The sequence below is a fragment of the Schistocerca piceifrons genome, chromosome 11 (genome assembly GCF_021461385.2).
Source record: "Schistocerca piceifrons isolate TAMUIC-IGC-003096 chromosome 11, iqSchPice1.1, whole genome shotgun sequence".
NCBI lineage: Eukaryota > Metazoa > Arthropoda > Insecta > Orthoptera > Acrididae > Schistocerca > Schistocerca piceifrons.
This window is the reverse complement of record NC_060148.1, coordinates 97,111,820-97,133,902: the sequence shown is the minus strand read 5'-3', so window position 1 is coordinate 97,133,902 and position 22,083 is coordinate 97,111,820. Positions and strand designations below refer to the sequence as shown.

General features: G+C 39.4%; 1 protein-coding gene across 1 annotated transcript in view; it reads right to left on the bottom strand.

The window, feature by feature from the left end:
- Positions 1–1,028: 1,028 nt before the first annotated feature.
- Positions 1,029–22,083, bottom strand: part of LOC124719945 (D-3-phosphoglycerate dehydrogenase) — an 84,504-nt gene continuing 63,449 nt past the window's right edge. Inside the window, exons 5-10 of the mRNA XM_047245146.1 lie at positions 20,339–20,471; positions 16,901–17,007; positions 13,775–13,983; positions 9,154–9,311; positions 7,156–7,377; positions 1,029–3,660 (exon numbers count right to left, since the gene is read on the bottom strand). Coding sequence (XP_047101102.1) covers positions 3,356–3,660; positions 7,156–7,377; positions 9,154–9,311; positions 13,775–13,983; positions 16,901–17,007; positions 20,339–20,471 — 1,134 coding nt within the window. The 3' untranslated portion in view covers positions 1,029–3,355. The remainder of the gene's footprint in view (positions 3,661–7,155; positions 7,378–9,153; positions 9,312–13,774; positions 13,984–16,900; positions 17,008–20,338; positions 20,472–22,083) is intronic.

Here is a 22,083-nt window from a genome sequence, read left to right as displayed (position 1 = left end):
AATCTTTTGTGAGATGAAGAAAATGTGTTCCTGATTTTATATTAATTAAGACACTGTTAACGTTGTGGATAAGTTAGTGTGGTATCTCTAGCCTTTGTCATTACTGTGCATTAGTGATAAATGTTTATATGTGGATAATCAAGTTGGAGTTTAACCAACACTGTCTGGTCTACAATTAATAGTTTTACAGCTCATTTTAAACTTCAGACAACTTATACATATTTCTATAGCAATGAATATGACTGAGCATTCTTCTCTCTTTTTTTCTGTTTAGCTCTTTTGTGTCAGATTTAATTCTGGAACAAAACCTTATATTTTCTTGTTAAATGCTTATTCGCCATTTCAAATGAGGAGATACTGCACTATTACAAATATTGAAGTCGTGGTTTTAGGTACCAATTTTATTACATTGTTTAACTAACATTTGGATTACTTTCTTTGAAATGCTTGAAAATAAACTGATTCTGCACTGGAGAATCTATTCCGAGTCTTTTATTTAAAATAAAGTCTATTTTTGATAGTTTATGACTTTCCTATCTAACTGCAGCTATTAAGTCTGCTTACATAAGCCTCATGTGGTATCTCACACAAAATCTATGGTACCAGTAAAACAAGTTTCCTGGCAGTGAGAAACTGAGTGATTTGATATAAACATCTTTCTTATGTGTAAAACTAATTAATGATTTTATATGCTAACTGGAAACATGGAAAAACTTTATTGAAAAGTAATTTGTTAATAAAAGTTCTGATACCATTAAATATTATATATTATTTTATTGTAAAAACCTAGAAAAAAGCGTAATTAATATATAGTAGAAAAGGTATAAAAAAGAATTACCCTCACATCACTACCAATGAGATTTTGTTACATATGTTCATTATCAGTGAAATATCTGATATTTTATAACAGAACTTATATTTCCAAGAAATTTAACTGATTTAAGAATGACCACTAAGTAATGTAGTCTTGAAACTAATTTATGGGAAGTTTGGGTTCGTGTCAGGATGGTAATGAATTGAGTAATAACTGATTTTTAAAATCGTTCATTTTTATTTTATACACGGCACTATTCTCATACAGAAAAATTACAGTATTACAGTAAAAAACTATCTTCTGATATATTCAATTATTTTCTTTATTTCTAATAATGTAAAATGGAAGAATGCAATGGCATTTGATTTTTAAATAAGGGTAGATATAGGTACAAAAAATTACAGTTATTAAGACTATCAAGACAAAAATGTCAACTACAGTCTCGAAAGAAATATTGCCACAACCATAGGCTGTTAAGCTTTATGCATTTCACCACAGAACTAACATATGCTGCTGTAACAACTACAGCAATATTTATGGTGATGCAATGCTAAAAATAAAGGAATATTGATCAAATCATAGTATACTAGTATGTAATACATTAGACATTAATAAAAAGAAATGACAGTTAATTCTCACTGTATGTAGATGTGGACAGACAGATAGTATACTTAGGGACACATTTAATAGAAAAACAAAAAGTTGGCCTTCTTCCTAATAGACCATTTTTGTCAGTTTTAAGTGGCAGTTTCTCATCTTCTTTATGAGCTTTTATACAGAAAATTTGATGTGCAGTTTATTAATTAAGATAATTTATTCAAATTTTGGACTTTAAGAAACATGGATAATAAATTTCTGTTCTAATCCTAAAATGTATGGTTCCCTGATATAAACACAGTTTTTACACAATGTATTTGATGTCACTACACAGAATGAATTTCACTGCTATGATTAAGACTGACATGATTGAATACAGAGAACTCAGCCTGTAGAATAACTGGTAAGTTCTCCTGTGTCGGACTATGCTTCTTTGGCATTATCAGTTCATATTTTCCAATCTTATAACTTCTTCTGTATTAAATCATTTTTTTATTTCATGATGAAATTAGATCCACAAAATGTCATTGTTCAAGCAAAGTTTTTTGCCTTCACAGTACATGAATATCACAGCCATTGATTACAACACACCACAAAAATCATTGTATCAGTCAAATGCTTTCTCTTAAACAAAAATTTGCAGATCAAAATATTAAAAATACATTATGAAAATATATGTTAGAGCTCACAGAAAAACTGAAGTAGAAGCAAAAAACTTCCAAGTTTTCATAAAGCTAATTTCATGAATCAGGTTTCACTGTAAATTAAATTACAGCACAATATGGTAGGAAGTCTTATTTATAATACTGTGAGAACATTTCATTTGAAATTAGTTGGAATGCACTAGTATTTATATGATCCCTTTTTACCAAGCATTATTGATGCAATCTGTAATCAGTAAAATAAATTAATGTATTGTTCACTTTTTCTTTTAAATAGTTGCCTGAAACATTAAGGCTTTATTGGGTAAGAATGAAAAGTTTTGTCCAGTCAGCTAGATGCATGTTATACTATCAAATCTGGTGAAAAACAGAGGGTAACAAGTTTTTACGGAAACTTGCTCATCGTTTTACTACAAGGAGAGGTAAACATTGGTGCCTAGTCTCAATGAATACTTCAAAACGAAATTATATATTTAAAGTGGGTGCTCAGCATGCTTCTGGAATGCCTGGAGATATTACAATATGTGAGAGACATACGACTAAGGCGAGAACTGTCATGGTAGTAATATACTCCTAGCATATGTGGTGGCACAAAGCTGGAACATCACCAGCAACTTCAACTAAATGTGGTAGAAATATGGTTTATTATGTGGGAAAAATACCCTGCTGGGGTAAAACACCTCTATCGCACTTAAAATTAGGATGGGCTGGGACAGGAGTTACACACAAAAATAATACAAAGTGAGCTATAATAGTACATAATCCGCAGTATTCTGTTATTACGACAATTGTTGACAGTCTTGATGACATTTGACGAATAGGTGTCATGGTGAGAGCTGAGGGGGGTAAGGGGATGATGTGTAATGTGGACTGTTTGGGTGTGCGGAGTAATTTCAACACATCACATCCTATCTGGAGATACACCCACCTAGCAAATGAGAGGTATTAAGGCCACCTGCAAAGGATACTGGGGTCATTGACTAATAAGTGTCAGTCCTGATGACATTTCTGCCCCACTGGTGTGGTAGGGAGTAGGAACAAGGTGACTTAAAAAAAAAAAGTAACTGGGCAACAATGGATAATCAGCTAAGAGCTGACTGATGGCAGTTCATTTCAAAATTTCATTCCTTACCAGTTACTATAGTTTCAGAGCACCAGGCAGTAGTGTCACATAATTGTTACAAAACACACTTCAAGAAGTGAGATGAATGCTGAAGACACAATTTGAGTTGTACTGGGCACAGTAGTTTCACAAATTGGGCAAAACAGCACAAGTGAATCTTCAGACGTCGACGACACCCGGGATGTTAACACGGGTCTCGACACGCTGCGTGGTGCGCACAGCGATCCAGGCGTGAGAGTCAGTGGGTTGGCCTTTGGCCGGCTCCATGACAGGGGCAGCTACAGAGACACCGGTAATGGAAGCGGAGGCAGAGGCCAGTGCCCCCAACACAGCTCCAAGTGCTGAGGCGGCAGAGGCGGCACGGAACAGGCGCAGAGGTGCGCCCCCACCGAGGGCAATGCCACCGTCGAAGACGCAGCCGTCGACAGAGAGCAAGAGGGGCCGGTTGTCAGCACGCACCGTACCTGGAAGTACACCGGCATCAATTGTCGTGCATAGTAGTGGCATCAGTACCTGTCTGTACATAAGATCTTGTTGTTGTGGTCTTCAGTCCTGAGACTGCTTTGATGCAGCTCTCCATGCTACCCTATCCTGAGCAAGTTTCTTCATCTCCCAGTACCTACTGCCACCTACATCCTTCTGAATCTGCTTAGCGTATTCATCTCTTGGTCTCCCTCTACGATTTTTACCCTCCACGCTGCCCTCCAATGCTAAATTTGTGATCCCTTTATGCCTCAGTCATGTCCTACCAACCGGTCCCTTCTTCTTGTCAAGTTGTGCCACAAACTCCTCTTCCCCCCAATTCTATTCAATACCTCCTCATTATGTGATCTACCCATCTAATCTTCAGCATTCTTCTGTAGCACCACATTTCGAAAGCTTCTATTCTCTTCCTGTCCAAACTATTTATTGTCCATGTTTCACTTCCATACATGGCTACACTCCATACAAATACTTTCAGAAACGACTTCCTGACACTTAAATCTATACTCGATGTTAGCAAATTTCTCTTCTTCAGAAACACTTTCCTTGCCATTGCCAGTCTACATTCTATATCTTCTCTACTTCGACCATCATCAGTTATTTTGCTCCCCAAATAGCAAAACTCCTTTACTACTTTAAGTGTCTCATTTCCTAATCTAATTCCCTCAGCATCACCCGACTTAATTCGACTACATTCCATTATCCTCGTTTTGTTTTTGTTGATGTTCATCTTATATCCTCCTTTCAAGACACTGTCCATTCTGTTCAACTGCTCTTCCAGGTCCTTTGCTGTCTTTGACAGAATTACTTAGCAAAGGAATTATAGTTGGAGAGAGAACTACTTTGACAACAAGTGGCTGTTAAAAACTCTTCTTTACTAACTTTCAATATTCATAGAATTTTCGAAATGTGCAACCTATGTATGAATCATATTTAAGTGTGTGTAAGTTGTCACATGTGATGGTATCACAGTCACAGCCAAACCAGTTTGAAAGTGTGCGCTGCTGCACTGATCTGGATGAGTTCTTGTTGTATACTATGAGTGGACCTCTTGCATCACAGTTACAGCCATACCACAGTCAAAGTGTCCACCCCTACATTTATCCAGATGAGTTTACATTGTATACCATGAGTGAACTTCTCAATTTGGTAATAAAAAGTAATAGAGAACACATTTATCAGCTGTGGTAATTTTATTTACCGAGACTTTCAACATCAAGAAGATAAAAATAAAAAGGTATAAAGAGTGTAAAAAAGAAAAGAGTTGCAGAATGAGAGGGAGCTGAGCAGCAACAATGAGAGCTATAGAGGAAGGAAGGAAGGAACATATATTGCATGCATAGAGGGGAATTTATGAGGAGGATACATAAACATGGCCAAAGAGAAAGTATATAAACTCAGAGGAAGACATAGGATTCAAAAGAGCAGAATAGAAATGAGAAGGAATCTGGGAACTTCAAGCTAGAGAAGAATATTGAAGATTCAAGGATGAGCAATAAACCTGAGGAGGAGCAAAAGTTGATGATGTCAAATCTAAGGACAGTGACAAAATGAGAAGAAAGAGAAAGTCTAATTTCAAGAATAAGGAGATAACAAAGACTGAGGAAAACAATTACAAGAATTTGTAGACAAAAAGGAGAAGACTCAAGAAGGAACAGGTAAGAAACAAAGCAGGAGGAGAAATATAACTCAAATTAGGAGATATGAAGAATCAGAGAGAGCTCAATAAGAGTAAGCAGTATAGGAAGCAGGATCAGAAATTCATGATATGGAGGTATAAGTCAAAGCAGAGTGAAGAAGGCAACATGAGGCTGACGAGAAATTAGCATGCCAGGAAATGATGAATGAGGCTGATGTAGAACAAAAATGGAGAAAGAAGTGGAATGAAAATAGGAATGTTATAGCAACAAAGAGTCTAGCATCAGAAGAGAGAATATATAAATAAAAAAGAGGAGTAGCAATACAACCAATGCAACATTTTGATGGAAGAAAAGACAGAGAATAAAGAGATAAAGCGAAGGACAATGAGAATTTGCTGACATATAAGAAGGAGAGAAAGGAATCAAATAAGTGGAAGGCACAATCTTGATGGATACCTCAATTGTGAGATAACATTTCTGCTGTATATATGAAGGGCTTATTTCAATAGTGGTACAAGTCCATTTTTGTTCATTGTGAGATACGGAGTCCTAAAGTTAAATGAGTGCTGAAAAATCTGCAGTTGAGATACCAGAAATATTCAAGCATATAGCTTTTCGCTAGAGATGAACCTTTCTTTCTGTTTGTTTGGACCATTAATGTCAGAAGCATTATAGACAGAAAAGTGGAGGTAATGGACTTGTACCACTATTGAAATCAGCCCTTCATATCAACTGTTTAGTTACTTATATCATGGTTAGAAATTTTCTGTTGACCTCTGAAGCTTTAGTGAGAAGCTGATAGAATCTACAAGCTTCAGTGAATTCAAGAATGCTACCCATGAATGCCATGTGTTTGAGTTCCCTAGCTGCACACTGTTTTAGTTTTTCAGAGCTGGCTGTATGGATCAGATTGCCTTGTGCAACACTTGAAAAATATGGGTGACAGGAAACAAAGTCTACCACATGCTATTCAGTGTTGAACAACTGGTAAGTGGATATAAGAATGCTGATGGAATGATGGAGCAAGAAAAACTGAAAAGTAGTACATTTAAAGGAAATGACAGAGTAATCTGTAAAGGAAGTCCCACTAAAGAAAGAATAGTGCAAGGGAGGAGTGAATGGATGTGCAGTTTGATGAAATGGTGAAGGAAGAAGAAAGTAGAGTAGATTTAGGTGAAGTAAGCAGGAGAAAAAAAAGTGGTAGAGTCAGGGAAGTAAGGTGGGATGTTCTAAGCAGATCCCAATAAAGAGAGATGGCAGATATGGGAGAAGTAAAGATGCACGCAGATGCATGAAATGGTAAAGGAATTGCGAAGGACAGTAGAGTTAGGTAAGGCAGCACAAAATAAACCAGAAACTGGTGTAAATGAAGAAACTAAGTAAAAATTTTGTAAGAAGGAACCACTGAAGAGAGCAGGGGCGTATGGGAGAAGTGGACAGATGTGCAGTTGACTGAAATGACGAAAAAAGTGGGAAGACAAGCTAGGGGACTGAGGAAGAAACCAAACACTGATGGATTCAGGGGAAATAAGAAATAATGATGTAAGCAGAGTCCACTCACTCAGTAGAAACAGGATGCATGGGAGAAGTGAACAGGTATGCAATTCAATGCAATTGTGGAAGAAGTAGGAAAGAGTATAGAGGAAGTTTGAGTTGTGTAGGAGAAACTCAAAAATAGAAGAAAATACGGAAAAATTAAGGAGGAAATAAGAAAGAGGTTGTGAGGTGATGGCACTGAAGAAAGGAGTGATGCACGGGAGAAGTGAACAGATGTGCAGTTGAATGAAATAGTGCAGAAAGTAGACAGCAGAGCAGAGTGAGGAGGGGAAGACTCACCAGTGACGGCATGCACCTCGCCGCTGGCCTGCTGGATTTTGACAGTGACTGTGGTGTCGTCTCCCTGGCTGCCAGCAGAGGCCTTCTCGGATGTCACTGTGACACCCATGTCGCGCGCCAGTGCTGGGGCGTTGACCAGGTTCAACCCATTCGGTGTGCGCCCAGACAGCAAACCAGTAACGGCTGCCGTGGCAACGAAGGTCAGCCGCTCACTACCAGGGCCTGCCAACATTAGACAAGGCTTCACTTACCATGAGTTCCACATCAGTCAGCATACTAGCTGTTCCTAATTGAGTGAAGTAAGCCAAAAAAACAAGTGGTGAGAAATTTGAAGAGGAATTAGAAGAGTAACATACATCCAGATGAAACAATTATGAACTAGCGTGTTATGTAACATCAAGTGAACTTATTTAAACACCCAGTATGTGTGTACATGAAAATTACACATGAAAATTATTTCTGTCAGAGCTAAAGACCTATAGTTTTGCTTTCCTTGTGGCATGGCAACAGACCTTTTCTATACATAAATTCCAATGTATGACTTTATTTTCTTAGTGCACTGTACAACCCTGGAGATGAATAATATGAACGATATGACATGACGAATCAGTGATTAATTTCTGCATGTTGTTTATTTCAAACAATAACTTTCATCACAGCCAAACAATATTGCCTTTACATTATGACACAAAGGCTTACATTTCAATATTCAGCCAGTGATTGATACTAATGTACTCAATAAAACCATTTCTTAAGTTGATGCCACTATAGTAAATGAGTCTCAGAAAATTATGACTGTAGTCCAGTCAAAAAAGGAAGGTTCAAAGGGCCCTCAATGAAAATGTGGTCAAACAAAAGTACTGAACACAATTAAGCCAATAAATTAAACAAACTGAAAATCAAAAAAAGTCATAATAAGTATGGGTCACAAGGACAATGTGGCTGTTCTGATACATGATGACAATTACATTGGCAAAAGATCAGATATTTTTCGTGGAAAGTAATACTGTCAATATAGAAAGAGAGCCAACAAGCAAATTTCAAAGCGAGATAAAAGAAAAGATAGGCAATAGTTATTTCTTGTTCATAGAAGAAGAAAAACATAGATTGAAACTAATGAATCTGAAAAGACCTGGACTTTGCTGACAAGTAAAACTAAATAAGCAAAAAAACAGGATTTGGCAAATTGTGCATAACACGTTGTGCCCTAACAACAAAATCAATAGGAATTGTGACTGAAAACTGAAAGCTGTGTATATATTCAAACAAACAAGTAACATAAGAAGTTGTTACGCATTTGCTAAAGAAGTGAAGGATTTTGTTATACCTATGGAGGTATCTATAGCCTCTTTGGAAGTAACCAAAAATGGTGATCAGTGACTGAAAATAATTGTAGTAAAAGTGCCATCATGATTTCAGGCTCTCAATATCCCATTATGTCAATTTCTTATGAAAGCACTGTCAACTGTGTGGTATTTGATCATGATGATGTATCTTTGTGTCCTTTGCATGTCTATAAACCATCGTTAACAAGATCCAAGAAGCTGAGAAATAGATGTAATTAAACCTCCACAAGAAGACAGCCATTTCATATGAACTTGCCAAGACTGTAAGTCCCTCTCCCCCCCCCCCCCCTTTTAAACCAGCTAACCAAGACTGTAGAAAGCCTATTTAGTATCTATGTGTACTTATGTTAAATTTTTTGTGTTGCCATTGTAACCTGAAGATGAAGTTTGTGCCTCAAAACATGTTATTTCATTCAATAAATTAAGTAAATTGACAAATAATTGTGAGTAGTAGTGGTCTCTGAAAAAACGTATTCGTATTTGTGTCTCACAGTCGACAAATAGACAATACAGCTTTAAAAATAGTATCATACGTCAGAGTTACATAACATTTTAGAAAATTTGTAGAGCAAACGGACAAATCCTCAGTACCACCAAGGCGCTGTCACAACCTGTAAGGCGAGACCACCAGCAGTGGTTATGATGGTCTTACCAGAGGCTGTGACGTTGATGGCCGTCCCGGGCAGCGAACCCTGGACCAGACGGGCGGCCAGTGAGCCCAGCTCCTTTGCCAGCTGGAGCCAGGGCTGATTCCCCTCGTCCAGTGATGCAGACAGTGCGGGTGCGTTCACAACACCTGTCAGCTGGAACCTGCACAACAGCAGAAGCAACAAAATCAGGTGGCTGTCAGTGCGGGCCCTCCAAAATATAACAAGGAACTTAGATTGCTGCAGGTTCTCAGCCACTTCTCACAGAGCTAGTAGTATTTGTACTAGAGTGTTTATGTAGCTGACGATTAGCACCTGTCGGGCTACCGGATAGCGGTGATTCTTAATGCCATATTTCAATTGCAGTGTCAGATTCCACAAGTCATTTTCTTTTGGATTAAGATTGAGTGATTTAGCGGGTCACTCCAGATGACAGAACACCCTGGGTCTATGTCAAACTAGGAATGTATACATGCAGTCCTGTCAGTATGGCTGCTGTCGTCTTGGTAGGTGGGGGTGTCTACTGCACATTCATGAAGAAGATTTAAAAGAGAGGACAAGCCAGAAATGTTGAAACAAACATCATAATTGATGTTCATGGTGTCTCAAATGAATATTGTTAAGTCATGGTACAAATATCAGCCCTATGAACAGTAATCTCACATGCTTCAATGGGTTAGTGTGAGTCTTTCTACTGGATGCCACTACAGTGATTTGTGCGACCCTGACTGCCCCAGTTATCCATCTGGGGAAAGGGGACCTATTGTTTAACGTGGAATCCAGTGGAACGCCACAGCAGTAGCTCTGCCCTGAGTTGCACCTTACATATACTGTGATTTAAACATTTCACTGGACCATCAGTGTGCTCAACACGTTGCATCATCTGAAAAGAGCCAAAATCATGACTCCTCGGACTACATCACACATCTCCAGTCGGCTGTTGCCTAGTTTCTGTGTTGATGTCAGATTCAAGTGCGACTGTGCTGTCTCTTTCACTACGTTCACTCCCTTGAGGTTTTCTTGCAGTCATAGACAACAGCATTTCCTGTTGGATTTGAAACCATTGACAATGTGTGACACTTGTCTCCCGCCCTGTCAGCTGGGATCCTTCTACGAGCACAGTTTTTGTGGTTTGTTACATGGCTGTGGGTGGTACACCATTCCTTGTAGACACACTGGACATGCCACACTGGTACACCAATAAGTCATGGGCCCATACGGTGTTAACACAGTAGTGTCACAAACAGCAGTGGAGCCACAGTAACTCGAGTTTCAAAGAAGAGAAAAGCGCATCCAAACTTTCTCCCACCTAGTAAAAGATGATGAATGGACAACTGCCGTGACTTTACTGAAATGAAAATCGCAGACAACCCTTTTTTTGAGAAAATCATCAGTACCAGCTGTAAGTAGCCTGTTTGTATGTTGGCAGTGCTATAGACTGCTTTAATATTGCTGACAGCCCTCATTGCCCTCGCCGAGAGATTCTGTGGTTGTATGGACTAGCAGTTAGCGAGTGGATAGGAAAGTGTATGGACATGATATTTTTAGTGGCGACTCTGTGTTGGTAGGACATGCATTGTAAAGTGATGTGAAATGAAGTGTTTATAAGAAAATACACAAGGAAATGTATGAGGATAGATGTTTGGTTGATATTGTTTGGGCAGTGGAATTATTGACAACTATATACTTATTGGAACTGGATGTCAAATGAAAAGGTAAAATTTTCTAAATACATTGTTTGCTCTTCAATAAAATCTTTCTTTTGCTAAGCATACGCCTTCTTGTAGTTAGAGCCCCTAGTAGTTAGAATCTTTTTATGTAGCTAGCCGTAGTTGCTACTTGCTGTAATTGCTGTAGTTTGTGTTATGAAGATTTTCTATGAGGTAAGTGACTTATGGAAAAAAATGGGGTTTGCACTGTTGGGATTCGTGATTGAAATAAGTTTAGGCAATTAACAGAGTTGGAGGTAGTTTCATATTTTTTTAATTTCATGTTTTTCGATTTGTATTATTGTTAGGATTTCTTGAAATTCAGAGCCATTGTTTTGTGTTAATTATTGGAAGTCACGTTTTCAATGTATAGTAGTCAGATAATGTTGGGCTTGTATATTGTGGGTAATAAATGAATAGGTTATCTCCATCAGGGAAAATTCTGTAGATCTGTGTTTAACAAAAATAATTAAAGAGATATGTTCGGGGCCTAATACAATATGACAAAATGCAGGTGGCTCATCAAGATCGAAAAAAGTGTGAATGTGCCCTGCGAGTTGAACAACATCTTGAAATGGGATCTTGGTGGCAGTTTCATGTAGCTGTATGAAGATTCTGCATACTGTACTCCTGTGGGGGCTGGGGTATGTAGCATCAAATCAAGCATGTTAATTTGTTTCACTTTTACCATGTTTTTATTAAGTCCCTGTCTTGTATATCTGTTTGATACAAATTTTGTAATTGGTTTAAAGTTAACTTTCTGATGAATTAGACGATTGAAATTTCAAATGTAACTCAGAACTGGATGACAATGCAACATTAAACTGCTTTTGTTTCAGCCTTTTCGGTAGGGATGGGGGAAGGTTTGAAAAAGTTTGGTGATGCCTGAGATGTTGGCTGCCCTGCGACAGCAACATGTTGTGTGGGTTGGATTAGAATATGTTGCAGGTAGTATCTGAGATGACAGGCACAGATGAGCAAAGACAGCGGGAAGATAAGATGCATATTTCGTTTTTATTTGTCTGTGTCTTCGGTACAAATTTCGCTTTACAGCTCAGTGCTTGGTGAAAAAGCAATATTAACTCGCTTTATCACCTGGTGTGTATTGAAGAATAGTTTGTTTACCACACTCATTTCCCAGTGAGCTAGAGAGGTGAAACTTTCAATATGTGAAACATACACTATAGCTCAGAATTGGGTGAGTGCTAGATTAACTCATTTTCTTTTCTGGTACATGTCAGAAGCTACTTTGTGTATCTCTACCCTTTCCCCCTTTTTCTGTTCCGGTCACAAATGTTTTGCAGAAAGCAGAATTGCTGGTAAATCTCTGTGCGAGCACAAATCTCTCTTAACTTTTAGTTTCATGGTCTTTTCATGAGATATACGTAGGAGGAAGCACTACATTTCTTGGGTCAGGTGAGGGGAGACTGAAATAAACCTGAAAATTACCATGTCTCCCTTATTATCTCATCAATACGTTTGAAATCTATTAAAATTTTCAAACATACAAGACTAAAAGCAGAACATAATTATTTAAAGGAAAAAGAATTTTAAATGTACCATCCTTTTAAATTAGATCAGAAAGTTCAAAATAATTTCGCACAGCCTTGTATAGATTCCTAACCCAATACAGATAGTCCTGGAAATTTGTGATTGTGAACTTTTTAAGAAGTACTTGTAAGATTTAAAACAATAACTAAGGACACTTGCAGTATGCATAATTCATGTTCTTACTGGTATGTAGTGTATCTGTAGCTAAGTTTTCCCTTTAAATTTTACAAGTATTTTCATAGCTAAAAAAATTTCACAGCCACACATTTTCAGAACTGAAACTTCCTGGCAGATTAAAACTGTGTGCCCGACCGAGACTCGAACTCGGGACCTTTGCCTTTCGCGGGCAAGTGCTCTACCATCTGAGCTATTGAAGCATGACTCACGCCCGGTACTCACAGCTTTACTTCTGCCAGTATCTCATCTCCTACCTTCCAAACTTTACAGAAGCTCTCCTGCGAACCTTGCAGTACTAGCACTCCTGAAAGAAAGGATACAGCGGAGACATGGCTTAGCCACAGCCTGGGGGATGTTTCCAGAATGAGATTTTCAATCTGCAGCGGAGTGTGCGCTGATATGAAACTTCCTGGCAGATTAAAACTGTGTGCCCAACCGAGACTCGAACTCGGGACCTTTGCCTTTCGCAGGCAAGAGCTCTACCAAGTTTGGAAGGTAGGAGACGAGATACTGGCAGAAGTAAAGCTGTGAGTACCAGGCGTGAGTCGTGCTTCGGTAGCTCAGATGGTAGAGCACTTGCCCGTGAAAGGCAAAGGTCCCGAGTTCGAGTCTCAGTCGGGCACACAGTTTTAATCTGCCAGGAAGATTCATATCAGCGCACACTCCGCTGCAGAGTGAAAATCTCATTCTGGATTTTCAGAACTATCTGCATGAGGTTAAGACTCTGTATGTGGCTAGGGGAAATTTGAAAATGTAGTATGTTAAAAATTCTCCTTCATTTAAATAATTATTTAGTAATTCAATCACAAAAGTTTTTGTGACTGATGAGTAGGTATATCCGTACATGACAGTTTGTTTCTGCCATTGTGTGGTCTGTCAATGGTGGCTCACATTACTTCACTAATCCCACACATTTATGCACCACCTCATTGTCTTCACTCAAGTCAGCAGTGAATGGTCCCATGATGACACAGTGCCAGTTATACACCTCTTACAGCTATCCAAACCAACCACAGTGATCACTGTGCTGTCTCGTAAGCTTGCGTCTGCCATATCAGAGGCCCCAGCAGCTCGTGCAGCTGCAATTCACAGCTAGTTCGGAGGACCCCCGAGGTTCTACTGGAGGGTCGCGATGTCAGTCCACTCGGGTGTATCGAGAGGTGAGGCAGGCAGGCGTGCTGCGACTCACCTGGCCCTCTGCGCGGCGGGCACGGTGGCGGAGAGTGCCACCAGCTGCTCGGCCGCCTCCCTGGCGACCCGCCGCTGCGCCTCGGCGGTGCTGGCGCCCAGGTGGGGCGTGGCCACCACCTGCGGGTGACGCACCAGCTCCAGCAGCCAATCGGAGCGCGGCGGCTCCTCCGTCAGCACGTCCAGTGCAGCGCCACCGCAGCGGCCGTCCTGGAAAACGGCATCACATTATTAGGCGCCCAGCAAGAAGTGTTACTATATGCAGTGTTCTCTATGTGCTTCCACAAGCGACCTTCTAAAACAAAAACAGGCAGATATAATAGATACGTCAATTAGAGTTAGGTTTCATAATGGAAGAAAGACCTGAGAAAAACTGAGATATATTCATACGATTCATCAACCTATAAAATCTGATGGCAATGTGAAATAGTGCAAGACATTCAATAGACAATACGCATAAGAACTGAGAGGGAACAATAAGAGTGGTAGAGGCAGAATGAAGTGATCAGACTACAAAGGGTATAAGACTATGTTGTATTTTTTCCCTCTACTTTTCAGCTTATACATCAGAGATGACTGAAATAAAAGAAAGGTGCAGGAGGGGATCAAAATTCTGGGTAAAGGTTTTGTCGATGATAATATTCGGTGAGAACATTGCTAGCCTCAGGAAAAGGAGAAATAATTATGGACTTGCAGAAGAAAATAAAGAGCCTAATGAATATATACTATGGATTGAGAGTAAACTGAGGAAAGATGAAGTAGTAGAGTAGCACAAATGTAATTAGCGATAAACTTAACATCAAAATTGGGAATCCAAAAGTGGAAAAGGTGAAAGAATTCTATTACCTAGGAAGCAAAGTAATACGCGACATACCCAGCAAAGAGCAGCCTAGCACACTAATGCTGCAGTTAATTCAACAAATACTTACAATATTTTTAAGCCTTTTGAAAGCATCCTTTAATGAAAATTGTGACACTGAGCACTTAGCTGTACAGCTCCAACAAGTTCAAAAACTGGCTTGTCGTCTGGGATGGCTTGCACAATTTTGGTATGGACCATACTTAAGACAATTCTCTGCAGCAGTTTATAGCGAAATCTAAGGAAATAATGCGTCCAACTGTGAAAAGGCTGCCAAATCTTGGCTGGGTGAATGACAGTCACTAATACCCTGCAGCACACTGTAAATGACTGAATCTGTCCTCATGTATTTTCAAGGGCAACATAACTACTCAATCTTTTATTCGTAGAAAAAGCGTCCTGGAGTGTTGCATGACAACTCCTCTTTAATTTCCTCAACTGGAATATTTACAGTAGAATTAACTCTTCCAGTGACGCCGGCCGCGGTGGTCTAGTGGTTCTAGGCGCGCAGTCCGGAATCGCGCGACTGCTACGGTCGCAGGTTCGAATCCTGCCTCGGGCATGGATGTGTGTGATGTCCTTAGGTTAGTTAGGTTAAAGTAGTTCTAAGTTCTAGGGGACTGATGACCACAGCAGTTGAGTCCCATAGTGCTCAGAGCCATTTCTTCCAGTGACATTGCTGCTCCTCGTTATACACTCCTATAAAATTTGAAGTATGATAGGTTCTCGACGTTCATTTGAGGCGAGTTTATTGGAGACAGAATACAAGCCCACACTGGGAAGCAAATCAGCCCTTTCATTTTCAGTGGACACATGGAAACCACAGGGAACAATGGACAAAGCTGTGAACCCCCATTCCTACTGAAGGTGAGTGCTGTGACGTATAGGCTGTGGTTCAGTCAGAGGCCACCCGAGATGTTCCCACAGAGCTGGAGGTGACAATACTCTAGTCCTGTTGTGGAAGATGTGAGGGGAGAATGAGCACTGGTCACGTATTTTTCGCTTCACAGAGCGACCACAAGTACAACTTACATAATTGGCGACCAAAAAGCTACCGTTTGAGTAAGTTGCTGCAGCATGTGTCCAACCCAGCATGACTCCAATGCTAATATATAAGCACTGACGTGAAGGCAAGGGTTGGAGTGGCCTCTGAACAGAGACTTTTTCCATCGCTCATTATATATTTTCATTGTTTCTTTTACTCACCTATAAGCCCCAATCTCTCTACCTATATCTGTGCATCACCCTATTTTTTTCTATATATTCCTATCATTCTGTCTGTAGAGTGAAATACGATGGTGAAGGTACTTTGTACATCACTATTTTTCTTTTTTTTCTCTGTCTGTCTGTTGCTCTCTGATTCTACCTCATTTTCTATATCACTCAACAATTCCATCCTCATCTCTGTCTCTGTACTGCACCATATCTCTGTGTCATTTCTATCTTCCTCTCTACATTTCCATCATTCACCTAATCTCGATGTGCTCATCTCCCAGTATCTTTCAGTTCCACTTCAGTTCCGCCTGTACATCTCCCTCCTTTTTATTTTTCCCTCCATCTCTCTGTGAGTATCGCTCAGTATTTCAATTTTTCTCTTTATCTCTATCGGTGTATCAGTCTTTCATGCTATTCTACTGGTGCATTGCTTAAGATTTCTAAATGTTGCTGCACACTGCTCTATATTTTGTATATTTCTCTCTATGACACTCTTTATATTTAGTCAGGTTTTTATCTTTCACTATTTCTTTGTGTATGTCTTTATATTTTTATCACCCTGTGTATCTTTTTCTCAACCTGTATCTATGTATCTCAATATATTTCTGTTTTTCTCTTCATTTCTATCTACATATCCCTCAATATTGCCGGCTGCTGTGGCCGAGCGGTTCTAGGCACTTCAGTCCGGAACCGCACTGCTGCTACGGTCGCAGGTTCGAATCCTGCCTCAGGCATGGATGTGTGTGATGTTCTTAGGTTAGTTAGGTTTAAGTAGTTCTAAGTTCTACGGGACTGATGACCTCAGATGTTAAGTCCCATAGTGCTTAGAGCCATTTGAACCATCTATATTTCTATCTTTCCTCTGTCTTTGTAGACTCTGTATGTGGCTCATATGCATTCATTGAGATAACACAAGTGACCAAACTCACTAATTCCAATAAGCACATTGTACCTGGTGAGAAACAGTAAAAAGACAGACTTTCACCACATATGTTCTGAGCTGCATTCTGCAGCTGCCATTGAGTCGGATATGAGTGGATGTATGGTACTTACATTTAGAGCCACCAGCAGTGCCTTCTCATCGATGATCCCTCCTCTTGCGACATTGACGATGCGGACACCACGTTTGCATTTGCTGAGCACTTCATCATTAATCAGATCTGTAACATGCAAGCATCAAAGAATGTTACTTCAGCAACATAATGTGTAGTGTTTGGTGAAGTTAATAAATTATAACTTACAACAACCAGTTACCCATCCCATATGAAATGTAATCCTTATATCATCTTAACGCTTTAACTGTTTCTAAAATTCCATAGTAAGCCAGGTTATTTCGCTTGGAGAGGCCACAACAGATCATTAGAAATGTAAATGTTTTTTGGCAGAAAAGTGGATTAGTTATGTGAGTGATGCCTTACACATATGTCTTGTAATAGGCCCAGCACTTCAAATGTACTGACTGACAAAAAAATGTTCCACACAATATGTATCGAAAAGTAACTTTAAGCCTTGAGAAAGTATTATCTATCAACATACTGCATTGAACAGTTGACTACAATAATTACAATATAACTATGTGTACTTTAACTTTCTGACTTGTAGTTTACTATTGATGACAGTCGTGAAGTCTTACGCCCACCTTACATAATAAATTTGGCATTTCAAATTAACACTACTGCACAGGTTATATTCACATTTCAGTGTTTCTTAGTGGTAGTTCATACTGAGTTTAAACTTTTTGAAAGACATCATCGTCACATTTAGCTGCTAAAATTGTTTAGATTTCAAAATTCACGTTTTTGGCCATTCAGCCACTTTTCTAGGGAGGTGCAGCGAAAATCCTGTGCTCCAGCACATGTCAAATTTTCGAAAGTGCTACAAATGTATATCTTTTTATATCATGTATAGGCATAATGTTTTACATTGTTTGCATCTTTTGCATAAATGACATCAAAGAACTTCTTATGTTCACACAGTGTGATGATGACACATCACTGATGTTTTCAAAACTGTGACATGTGCTGAAACACTAAATTTTCTCTCTCTTCTACTTTAAAATAGCTAAATGGAAAAAATTTCAGTGTGTTTTATAAAGAAATTATTCAAACAGTCACAGCTGACAGTGATGTCCTTCAAAAGGTTGACATTTTTGTCACTACGAAGATCTATACCTCAGAATCACAATTAATTTTGTATAATGATGAATCCTGAAGAAATGAATTAAAATTCGTACCCCACATGGGACTTGAACCCAGGTCTGCTGCATACTAGGCTGATGTGCTGGCTATAACATCACCGTAACAGTGTAGCTGACAAAACTACATGGACTACCCTATTCCAATGCCCTCCCTAGCACTTCAGTCACGCCTTCAGTTTATTTTCCCCTTCTTAAATCGTCAGTATTGCTGAGGCTCTCAGGTATTGGAATAGCATTCCAGCCTTGTATGTAATGGGAAAATCCTGCCTGTAGCTCAAATGTAAGTGACCTATCTATGATTGATAAGCTACACTGCTGCAAGCGTGTAACGGCTAGCACAGGTTCAAGTTGCAGTTGTGTCACAAATTTTAATTCATTTCTTCAGCTCCTATCTTTATTGAAGCTATAGCTGAGACTCATATGTCTCAAGGAAAATGTAATTCTATAGATCAATAGATCACCTACATTTGAGATACAGGCAGGATTTCTCCGTTATGTACAAAGCGGGGTTGTTATTCCGATACCAGATAACTTTGGCAATAAAGAGAATTTAAGAACTGGAAAACAGGCTGAAGGCATGACCTGAAGTTTGTGTCGGGAGGGCAGTGGACTAGGGTATTCCATGTGGGTATCTCGACTACACTGCTACAGTGGGGTAATGGCTAGCACATCTGCCTACCAAGCAGGTGACCTGTGTCACAAATTTTAATTCATTTCTTCAGCTTCTATTATTATCAAAGATAAAGCAACTCAGGATAAACTGTTCATCCTGTACCAGCACCGTTATCTACTATAGAAGATGTAAGAAGAAGGGTTAATGAGGGTGGTACTAATCAAAAACGTATATTATTTCTTCGTGGGAATGCTATATCTGGTGCACCAATTATTAATGGTACAAGTCAATTAACAAATCCACCAATTATAATGGGCATTACTATGAAGAAAAATATTACAAATGCATGGACTGCAATAATAACATTATAAATCTGGTCATCTCCAATTAGAGATCCTGGTGGACCTAGTTCAGCACGAATAAGTATTCTTGTTGATGTTCCTACTATTCCTGCCCATGCTCCAAACAGAAAGTATAAAGTACCAATGTCCTTATGGTTTGTTGAGAATAATCATTTTTGCACTAAGATGGCTGAAGTTTAGGCGGTAGACTGTAAATCTACTTATGAGATATTTTCTCTCTTACCATACTTTGGTCTTATAATCAATTATGATTCTGGACTGCAATTCTAGAGATGTAAAGTTTCACTAAGGCCTAAAAGATTATTCTTTTAATTATAACTTTGAAGGTTATTAGTTTAATTAACTTAAGTCCTTAGTATAATGAGATTAAGGTTGATGTTGAAATCAATCCTATTGTTGAAATTATTACGGTTATAGGAAGAATAATTCTTGATTTTTGAGAATTTATCTTTATAGATCATGAATTTTTGGTATATGATGTAATTAAGGCTGAGAATCTAATACGTATGTAATAATAAAGTGTAATTGTAGTTAGTAGGACTATAATAGTTATAATGGTTGTTATGTTGTTTTCTATTAATGATTGTATTACAATTCATTTTGGTAGGAATCCAAGAAATGATGGTAAACCACCTACAGATAGTAGGGATAAAAAAATTATGAATTTAATTTCAGTTCTTACTTTTCTAGCTGAATAAATCTGATTTATAAAGAATAAATTTATTTGCTTGAATAAATAAATAATAAAGTATAGTTCCCAGATGTTTTCTCTGACTTTTAAGGATCTGATTATTCACCCTAAATGTCTAATTGAAGAGTGTCCTAGAAGTTGTCGTAAAGATGTTTGATTTAAACCTCCTATTGCCCCAGTAATAATTCTTAAAATGATAATGGTTCAAATAAAGGTTCTTAGTTGAATACAATATGATAGTACCATTATTGGGGCAATTTTTTGTCATGTTATTAACGTTAAACAGAAATTTCAGCTTGAAGTGCCTATGACTTTTGGAAATCAGAAATGAAAGGCTGCAGCTCGAATCTTTAATAATAATCTGGATCTGATTATTATTGAGGGGATAAATTCTGTTTGCCATCCCCGTCTCAAGGAAAATATAATTCCGTCAGGTTAACATTAATTTTGTTATGTGCAGTGTGACAGTAGAAGAAAAGTTGCACAAACTTCTATTCAGGAGACGAGTTACGTTTTTGTGATACATATGACAGCTGTTTACATGTGACCTGTAGAGGTACATTTGAGAAGGCAGTGTTGTGTGTTGGAAATGGTATGACGAATCACGAGGCAGTGTCGAGAAACTCACTTCTGGTCTGCGGGATGAGCGGTGTGTGCACGGTGATGTAGTCGGCGCGTGGCCAGATCTCTTCCAGCTCCAGCTTCTCCACGCCGAACTGCTGGGCCGCCTCGGCGCTCACCAGAGGGTCGAAGCCGATCGTCTGTAACACACAAACACGTGTCCCGTCAGTTCATCTGTCTGCTCACATACCATCTTCCGCTATTCACAACATGAAACACTGCCTCCAGTTTCACAGTGTGGCCAAATCGCTCGAGTGATGTTTCGGAACATTACCACACACGCATGAGCTCAGACTGAAAATGGAGCGGGGGAAGAAAGGATAAGCCCAATTAATTAACGTGTTGCTGCACCCAGTCCATTGCAATGTGCTCGGACTTCCAATGACGTGCTGTCCACAGGGTACGGGAGTCCATACGGGTCGGCACTGATGAGGTTGAAATGGAATAAGAAATTCGTAAATCGCGTGTTGGATGATTCCAGTTCTGGTCACTGGAGGGGCAGCAGTGGGCAACGAATGAAGGGGTTTAGTAGAAACATATCAGAGGGTTGTAGCTGCGAAAAATGGCTCTGAGCACTATGGGACTTAACTTCTGAGGTCATCAGTCTCCTAGAGCTTGGAACCACTTAACCTAACTAACCTAAGGACATCACACACATCGATGCCCAAGGCAGGATTCGAACCTGCGACTGTAGCGGTCGCGTGGTTCCAGACTGTAACGCCTAGAACCACTCGGCCAATGCGGCCGGCTTGCACTGAACTGGCGAGAGAAAAAAAAAAGTGGAATTTCTGTGGAGAGGCATGGTGAATTATGATGATTTTGATACATTACAGCCTTGCGGGATTAGCCGAGCAGTCTCAAGCGCTGCAGTCACGGACTGTGCGGCTGGTCCCAGCGGAGGTTCGAGTCCTCCCTCGGGCATGGGTGTGTGTGTGTTTGTCCTTAGGATAGTTAAGGTTAAGTAGTGTGTAAGCTTAAGGACTGATGACCTTAGCTGTTAAGTCCCATAAGATTTCACACACATTTGAACATCTGATACGTTACATTTCACGATTTTGTTTAAGGTATGGTATTCTGTTTATGTTTTTCAAAAGGTGTAGATATACCATATATATGGATAACAGCATAAGTTTTGGTATTATTGTACAAGGCTTGAATATGGAGTGAGTCAACTAGTATTATAAGTGTCTTATGTTAAATTAATTTTACAGATAATTATCTTAACGCTAGCAATACCAGTGCTGGGTACTTTGTGCCCATCTTTCGTGAATATTGTAATCTAGCCATGTACTTCATATTTTAACATTTTGAACAAGCATTTATCTGGATCACGATCGGGCACCATCACCGCATACACAAATCAGGGGCCCGTTATTTACGTGAATTACGTGGCCTGTGTGTAGACATCTATGGCCTCATACAGTATGCCATCAAAAGTATCCGGAGAGCTGGCTGAAAATGAGTTACAAGTTGGTGGCGCCCTCCATCGGTAGTGCTGGAATTCAGTATGGTGTTTGCTCACCCTTAGCCTCGATGACAGCTTCGGCTCTCGCAGGCATACATTCAATCAGCTGCTGGAAGTTTTCTTGGGGAATGGCAGCCCATTACTCACGGAGCGCTGCACTAAGGAGAGGTATCGATGTCGGTCAGTGAGGCCTGGCATGAAGTCGGCATTCCAAAACATCCCAAAGGTGTTCTATAGGATCCAGGTCAGGACCCTGTGCAGGCCAGTCAATTACAGGGATGTTATTG